At 34.1% G+C, this 9,181-nt stretch overlaps 1 protein-coding gene across 6 annotated transcripts in view; it reads left to right on the top strand.

Moving 5' to 3' along the window:
- Positions 1-1,332: 1,332 nt before the first annotated feature.
- The window catches only part of LOC130051713 (CAP-Gly domain-containing linker protein 1-like), a 52,162-nt gene continuing 44,313 nt past the window's right edge, over positions 1,333-9,181 (top strand). The window contains exon 1 of one of the 6 annotated variants that reach the window (XM_056154216.1): positions 1,333-1,424. In XM_056154216.1, the coding sequence (XP_056010191.1) occupies positions 1,422-1,424 (3 nt within the window). In that variant the 5' untranslated portion in view covers positions 1,333-1,421. Of the gene's footprint in view, positions 1,425-1,843; positions 2,129-7,460; positions 8,045-9,181 lie in introns of those variants that run through there. The other 5 variants (XM_056154218.1, XM_056154220.1, XM_056154215.1 and 2 more) reach the window with 5 other exon arrangements.

Here is a 9,181-nt window from a genome sequence, read left to right as displayed (position 1 = left end):
ACATATTGTACAGTGTATGTATTGTCATTTGTTGTAGATTTCATTGATGTTTGGAAAATTATCAAGCTGCTTGTATGTATAGTATTTTCTCATGTAAATTTTATTCTAGAAGTGCTCTATCTCATACAGTCAGTACTTTACAGGTAATCTACATCTTTTATCAAATAGAGGGAAAAAAATCTGGATTTTGCATCTGCTAAAGTTATTGACTTCTTTTGCCTTATAAGGTGCAAATTCATAAACAAGTTTGGTGTAAAATACAGGGAAATCCCTGTATTTTGTCTTTGGGTAGATGTGTATGTATTAAGAACTTTATTAGTAGTCACTGGAACTTGCACATTCAATATAGTTTGCCATAAAATTTAAAATCCAAATATTCTCTCTAAAATATATTTACCATTTGTCAACATTTTCATGTTGTTAAGCATAAATTGCACAGGCAGTATCAGAGTTGGAAAGTTTGGCAATTATGATCAATGATAAATCAATATCACTTAAGCTGTGTGTGCACTGTGGGTATCTGACATAAAATTTGATATTTACCATATATATATGACATGTACTGGTACATGTTTAGTAGCAATACTTTCTGTTGCATTACATTTTACCTCTTCAGGAATCTTTGATGATGGATATCAGAACTTGCGATAAAGTGAACTGCCCTTAGTACATAACACATCGTCGGATACCCACGGCTGATCTCGTCTTCTACAAGATGAAGTAGAAGACGAGATCAGCCGTGGGTATCCGACGATGTACATAACATTGTATTACAAAAAATAATATGTCCCAAGTTTGGACATGACCAGTAGTGGGATATATGGACCAGAATTTACTATAAGGTGCATTGCCCTTAGGTGTTATTAGGTTCATGTTACTTTATGGAAATGAAAAAAAAATAATGTACTAAACTCCCAAGAGTGGTCAAGATTTAATAAGGTTAAAGATGCAGAGACAAAGAGAGAGAAGGACAGGTGTTGACAATTGGTATTCTGTACAAATCAATGCTATTATTGATAATGTTAATCATTGGTAGTACTGCACATAGAACTGTTAAGTTCAAATTAAAATGGGACTTGGCCAATTGCCACAATACTGGTAGGAGAGGGGGGGTATGAATACGAAAAATGATGAGCACACACAAAGTATAACAATCAGTAGTGGAGCTGATGAAAATTTAACTTCAGTATGTGTTCATAGTGATGCTAGATTGTATGCTAGATAAATTTCTACCTATGAACTTTTGCCAAGTTTTTTTTTATGTTTAATGTTGATGCAACGAAAGAAAGAGAGCAAATATGTGCTTGCAGGTAAACAAAGTTAATGAGAAATGAGAGGTGTATTTGTAGTAGGTACTATGGAAGCATTAAACTGATGTGCTGCTGTGCTGAGTTGGTAAACTAGTGTAGATTTTTCAACCCATGGTAAGGTGTTTTGTATTAATTTGGTTTTATCAATTGTTCTTAGTAAGTATATTGAGGAATAATTTTTGCCTCTGGACTGGAATTGTCAATGTTTTATTGTGAATGGATTTTATCTGTTCATTCATCAGTGGATTCCACTCAACATCAGCAACCACTGTCATATTTGATAATTAGAGGGAGGGGAAATAAATCATGTGGGTGCATATTATTACATTGTGTTATAGTTGTGTTGCAAAGGTTGTAAGTTTTGTTTGTGGATATCGCAGAGAGATAAATTTGGCATTTGAGAGACACTGTTGAGCTGATGTGCTTTTTATACTACTATTTGTGATTTATTAATGATACCTTGCATGCAGTCTATATACAATACTTGTCAGCTGGCTTGGTGTGAAGACAGGTGAATTAAGTGAGGTATGCTGTTCTTGCCAGTGTTTGTATAAATTATCTAGGCCTTTTCCACTGTGGCCTGCTACTGTGTGAGAACTGAACCCTCCTGTGTCCTGGCCTACATGTTTAATGCATTTTATAGCCTTTCTCTGCCAGGGGCTGACACGACACTGGGAACTTTAGTTTTCCACTGCTGCTAATTTGAAATAAGTCATCCCACCTCATTGCTATTACAGTGTTACTACTATTATAACATATTGTGGGCCACAAGTGGTATGTTTTGATAGTTTCAATGTGGATATAACACAATTTTGAAGGTATGTGTTTATAAGAATAAGTATATGGGTATTTGATTTAATCTTTAATAAAGCTTCCAATGCAGTATAATGTATTTTCTGTGTAGCCAAGGAGTCACTTTTTGTGTTCGTCATCTGCATTCCATATTTACTTTATTTCAGAGCACACAATATTTGTGTTCTTTGGGACACTCAATGGTGATATAAATATTTTCTTTGGAGACATGGTCAGAGACATGATGTTTTAAATGAAGAGATCAGTTGGTTCTCAGAAACTATTCCTAACCATAAAACATCAGATTTAATTTTCTGTTGAATCTTTGTTCATTTTGTGAAGAATGGGGACTAAATTGTTTTAGTTTAATAAAATTGTTAGATTGGGTAAAATAAGAGGATGTAAGGAGGAGATGGGGTGTATAAAAGCCTTAAAAAGTCTAGAGCCACTTTAAAATCCTTCTTGATGGGGTTTATAAAAGCCTTAAAAAGTCTAGAGAGCCACTTTAAAATCCTTCCCCTCGGATTTTCAATACATTCCATTGATGCAGTAATTTGTTTCCTTAGACGGTAATCTAGTTTTACATTATTCTGAAGTTTGCTTCATTTAGACTGACAGCATTGAGATTATAACAGAAGGAATAAAATGCCCATAAGTCAAAATGTTCTACAAGAGAATTAAATCATGTATGATATAGACAATATCAGTCAGAGTCTGTGTGCATTATAGTCAGGGAGAGGGCTAACATAGGTTTACCCTGCTGTCCAATCCTGTTCAGAATTGAATAAAATATTGAATTGAAGTTAGAATCTGTGTGTATGATCAGAGTCTGTGTGTTTGATAGTCAGAATCTATGTACGTGTATAATACAGTATACAAATTATATGTATGTATTATATGCACTAGTATTCCGACAACTGAAAACTTTTGTTTTCAAATTCTTGCCGTTGAAAATAAAACTTTTCGCTGTAAATCTTTTCATAAATTTTTACTTTTATTAAAAACTCATTCTGGCCTTTGTGTCTATGTTTTGGTCTATATTTTGACCACAAAACATGAGTCTGTATGTGTACATGACATGCTTGAATACATGTATTAGTTTGACAAATTGTTTGCTTGTTATTCCATCGTAAAAAGAAAGTTTCTTATTATATATAATTCTTCTTCCACCAGTGCTGCTTTTTAGGCCACTGTAGGGCAGTAATTTCAAACTAGATTTTAAAATGTCTAACAAGTCTACCGAATCACATAGATCTGTCTGACCCAGTGACTCTTGTAAAGATTTTTGTATAACTCTTTCACAATGTCATATTTTTCCACAAATGACAAGCTTCCTGATGAATGCTCAATGAATTGGTCTTATATAAATATTGCATGTAGTTGAGGGTAACATTGAAAATTTTCAACCCGAGAAAACCATTGTCAACTGAGGCGTAGCCGAGGTTGACAATGGTTTCTAGAGGGGTGAAAATTTCAATGTTACCCTCAACTACATGCAATATTTGTTTTATTATACTGAATGTTATGTAAACTGGAAAACAGAAAAACTTACGTCTGTTGACATTTGATCAATCACTGTCATGCGATATTTCGTATTTCGATACGGGTACTTGCATTTATTACAAACGCTCAAACGTCGTCGTCTAGCAATCTACGGCGAACCGTACGTGCATAAATTTGACGCATGTGATAATTTTTTATAATATCACCCGTTGTCAAGTACTGTTACCCGTTGCTAGATACTATCACCCTGGGGTGCGTGTTTTCTGTTCTCAGAGGGTAACAATATGTTTTTTCAAATGCTTCTCGACCAATCAGGTTCGAGTATTTTACATGAAAGTATAATAATATTAAATAGCATATTTGGCACTGCAGCTGGTGTGAAATGGATTTCCAGCCATATGGAATTAAAATATTTCTTTTTTAATATTTTACAAAATTTACATTTCTGAACAATATTACCGTGGTACGTAATATGACTTGAGTAGTTATGTGTATGGAAATAGTTTACTAAGTACAGTATAGCACATTTTCATTTCATTTCATTTATTTGCTCAAACCATTCACAATGGTACATGAGGTACATAACTTTGATTTCGTAATTATATAAACAATATTTCCAAGGGTATAAATATATAAATAATAAATGCATATATATGTTCATTAGCACAAAATAGAGGTGGAGGAATAATAATTTGTTGGTATTTTATGCATAGCATTGTCATTGTGTGTGGCATTGTCATTCAGTGTGGAGGTATGGGATATGTGAGCTTGCTCAGTTTTTCTTTCATTAACTTCTCAGAAACTATACGAAATTTCAACCAAACATAGCACAAAGCATCTTTGGGTGAAGGAGATTTATATTGATCAAATGAGGGAACCATACCCACTTTAAGAGGGAAGTAATCAAGTAATCAAGAATTATCAAAATATGGCTGTTGCATTTTTAAAATCTTCTCAAAAACCATCGAGCCAATTTCAAGCAAACTTGGCACAGAGCATCCTTGAGTGAAGGGAATTTAAGTTTGTTCAAATGAAAGGCCACACCCTCTTCAAAAGGGATGTAATTGATAAATTTGAAAATTTGGTTATTTCACTTCAAATATCTTCTCAAAAACCATTGGGCCAATATCAATGAGACTTTATCCAAATTATCATTGGTTGAAGGGGATTCAAGTTTTTTATGGTCTGTAGCTTTTACCACTGAAATACAACTGTATTAGTTCTCCTTTTTCCTTTGAAGTTTGTTTCCATCTGGCCGTCATGTTTTCAAATGCTGACAACTATAAGGGAATTTGGGCTGACTTATACATATGGACCAACCAGTTTCTGTTGCATTTCGCAGTTGTATTACAAACAGATTCAATTGTGTCATCGCACAATGCAATACTATATTGGCCAAAGCGTTCTAATTCAAAGATAAAAGGAAGGATCATACTATCTTCAAAGGGGAGATAATGAAAATCATGAACAATTATCTGTTAGTCATTTTAAAAAAAATCTTCTCAAGAAAACCAAACTTAGCACAAAGCATCCTTTGGTAATTAAAAGAGCTTTTCAAAATTTTTCAAATAAAAGGCCATGTCTTCAAGGAGAGATGAGGAGGAAATAGTGGACTAAATTATTAAAAATCTTCTCTGAAACTACTTGATCAAAAATTACGAAACCTGTGCAGAATATCTCATCATAATTGTGTAGGTTCAAGTTTTTTAAAATGATAGCCCATGGGGTTAGAATTCACTATTGTGGGAGAAATGGAGGCTGAAACTTTCATAGGAATCTGTAGAGTAGGGAAACAACTTTTGACTCATCTTTGGAACAGCAAGACTTATGGTATGTCAAATAAAAATAAAAGCATCCTCATGTAGATTCAGTTTAGTTAAAATTGTTTCATTGTGTGCCTACATTGATGCATCTTATATGCAAGTTTGAACCATACCTGGGTTAATTCTTTCCTGAAAATTGACCAGCTGTGACATTCCTGGTGAGGTGTGGCATTCAGATGCTTTATCCTGATTACCTTCTTTTTGTACATGTACAAGAAGGTAAAAAAGAATTAATTGAAATAAACTTTTATTGTATTCAAATGCCCCCTTCCCCCTCACCTAGGTAAACATTTAGCCACAGTTGGCTCATGGGCCTCTTGTTGGTTATTGACCTATTACATTTGTTTTATGTGATTGTCGTGCAATTATATACATAGTTGAACATTTTCAACTTCCATTCAGATACTATGCCAGTTTTCTAGATTGGGCATGTAGCATAGAGTTAGGGGCAAGATCAGAAGTCTGACAAAAAACTAAGTTCACATACTGGTAGTTTTGATCAAGACCCCCCCCCCCCCCCCCCCCACACCCCCACACCCACACACCCTTGAAACTAAATATAATGAATGTTGATCCAAATTGATTATCAAATACTAATTAAATTCTATACCGTTTCTACTGTGCTGTTTATTCACAAATGAAAGTGTATATAGACTTGAAATGTTACTTTGATATACAATGTATATGTTGAAAAAGTTTAATTTGTTCCCAAAAAATCTCATAATCGATGTCGGATGACAGAAATTTATGAGGAGTTTTGACTCATCCCTAGCAATTTGAATTTAGATTTTTTTTTTCTGACATCCATTGGTCCTGTCCCCTAGAAAACAAAATTTATAGACTTTGTGGTTTATTGGCCAGGAACTTGAGGGGAGTGCCTAACCCTTTTTAAAAAATGCAATCTTTAAATATCAGCTTTACAGTCAGACATCTCAAAGACAAAACGTGAACACAATAGTCATGATGAGCATGCACATAGAAACCCAACAAAATTAAAATTCATGGCACCTGAGTTGAGGGTTTAGGACCTAGGGTAGGGCTTTATTATATAGGTTATAGTCTCTGCAAATAAATATAGGTGGTACAGTTTAATGTATATGTATAGGAAATGCCTTTTCTGTCCTTCTCATTTCATGTCCGGCTATAACTTTGTTATGGAGATACATTAGAAATGACCAGACAGTGCATCATGACTCTTTACCAAGATCATTTGGCCAATATCAAGATCACTGATTCAAAAGTCTTAAAGTCCCAATTATTTAATGGTGAATTGTTAGAAGTAATGCTTGTCACTTTTGACTACAAAATACAATGTACCTACAAGATCTAGTTCTAGTGTTTTAAAGATGCACCCCTTCTACTCATGTAACACTTAAAGCCCAAAGGCCTCTTTTGTTGAATAATGGATGTGTATCACTATTGGTGTATTGTTTTATGTGGGTTAGACGATGAGGATCCCGTGTCCTCTAACCTTGATACACCCACTCTATAATCATTCACAATATTTACAAATGATCAGCCCATGACAAGAATCTATATTGACACATGCATGATTGAAAAGATTATTTCATGTGTAAGATAAATTCTAATCTTGAGTACTTCGATATTTTCTTATTCATTATAAGAACATTTATTAGAAAATGATAAGATGTTTATGGTTGTGTAACTTTGAGTCAGATGAAATACACACTTTTATAGTATGTATGACATGCAGTGTTAAAAAATAGATTTTGAGCAGCTGATAACGAGGCATTATTTTATTCAGTCTAATGGTCAGAGATCGAGAGATAATCCCAAATAAAAATATGTACTGCAGGAGCAAAATTAATTTTGAAGCACATGTTGGGTGTCTTTGATCAAAAGAATTAAATGTTTTGAAATGTTTTAATTTAGTTGTGTCTTGGGAAAGATTATATTGCTGACATTGATCAAATATCAATGTGTTGTTCCACTGTAAGACAAAATACAATGTCTTCTAGTAGACCAATCACTAGAGATTAAAGCAAACACTAATTGGTTGGCTTTTGTTTTGATTGGTCACAAAGTCTGTGGATAGCCCTGGATGTAGGAGACTATTAGTGTATTCCCAGCCAGAAGCTCTTAAGATTTTTCTTATTCACAATATTGATCAATTGTGAAGAAATCAATACCAATGCGCCATCATTACAAGGCAGTAAGGTCTATAGCCATTTCGTCATGTGCATCCAAAGGAGAGATACGTGTTGATTTCTTGGTGCAATCTCTTTACTGTGTCGGGAGAACATGGATCACCATTGTAACTGAATAATACTGTCATCTCATCAAGATAGGAAAAGGCTTTATTCTGGTCTTCCCTGGGCTAATCTCTGAATACGCTGGATATGCTGTTTTGTGTGAATGTATTTTTTGTCACTTAAACTGTTGGATAGTGAAATGTAGTGATTATATGATGCTATTTCAAGGAGAAATTGAATTGCTAGGTGGTCATTCTATGGAAAGTTGCAGGAAGTATTTTTGCTGGAATGGATTCGTGATGGAAAAGATTAAGCCAGAACATTTCATAGATCAATAATTTATGGTTTGCATGTATACAGTGGAAGTAACAAATGTGCAAATTGTCACAAATTTTTCAATATGGTGAGTTTTCATTTGATTTTGAAATTAAACAATTTTAACTTACAGGAAGGTTATGACTGCCTAAACTATCAGATGATTATGAATATATTCAATGTTGTGTGTAAAATTTGTTCAGGAAAGAAAAAACATGGAGACATTTTGGTGTTTGATGTAAATTTGAAGAGCTGGTAGTTAATTAAATGTCGTTCAATATGACAGACAGGTATGCATATGTATCATGAGGCTCTCACAAGGTAATTGGCATGATGTAACGGAAATCCTGTTCTGTAGATGGACACAAAACATTGGATTTGTGTGAATGCAGATACGCCTTTCAGGCATTTTCAATGTGAATTTTGTTTACTTAATAGATATCTCAAGCAGTAAGCACAGTCACCTTTAGACATGATAAAAAACTTACTGGACTGTAATTTAATCAGATGTTGATATGAGGCTATAGACACTTGAGTTAACTTCTGATCTTTATAAAAGCTTAAAATTCTTGATCCACCCATAAAGGAAGTTTTGTATGTACAATCTGTGAATGATGTTTTGGGATATTATTTAGACCCTATCCCAAGAAAATCATCTACACGTTTTAGTCTTCAGGGTGTTGGTCTCCAGATATTGTAATTGTTCACTAATAATATCCAATGTATAGCTTTTTGTACGCCCATCTTATGATGGACTATATTGTGGTATGCGCTTTCCTGTCCGTCCATCTATTAGCTTTCTCATTTTTTAAGGACGAGGCTTAGATAGCTCTGCCTGCTACCTAATCCTATTATGTTATACATAATGAAATACTGTTTAAACATAGCTTTTTATACACCCGTCAAAGACGGGACTTATTATAGTATAGCGTTGGCTGTCTGTCCAGACCTTATAGGCAAAATAAACCATAAGCTCCATGATCTTACAACTTGGTACATTTGATCACCATGATGAGAGGAAGATGCCTATTGTTTTTCAAGGTCAAGGTTATAGTATCAGTTAATATGAAAACCTTTTTATGCAGAATACAGACTGAAGTATTGGAGCTAGGATCTTACAACTTGGTACATTTAATAACCATGATGAGAAAGATGCCTATTGTTTTTTCAAGGCCAAGGTCATAGTATCAGTTAATATGAAAACCTTTTTATGGGGCTAGGATCG

Source organism: Ostrea edulis, chromosome 2 (assembly GCF_947568905.1).
Source record: "Ostrea edulis chromosome 2, xbOstEdul1.1, whole genome shotgun sequence".
NCBI classification, from domain to species: Eukaryota; Metazoa; Mollusca; class Bivalvia; order Ostreida; family Ostreidae; genus Ostrea; species Ostrea edulis.
This window is presented reverse-complemented; position numbering and strand designations above follow the sequence as displayed.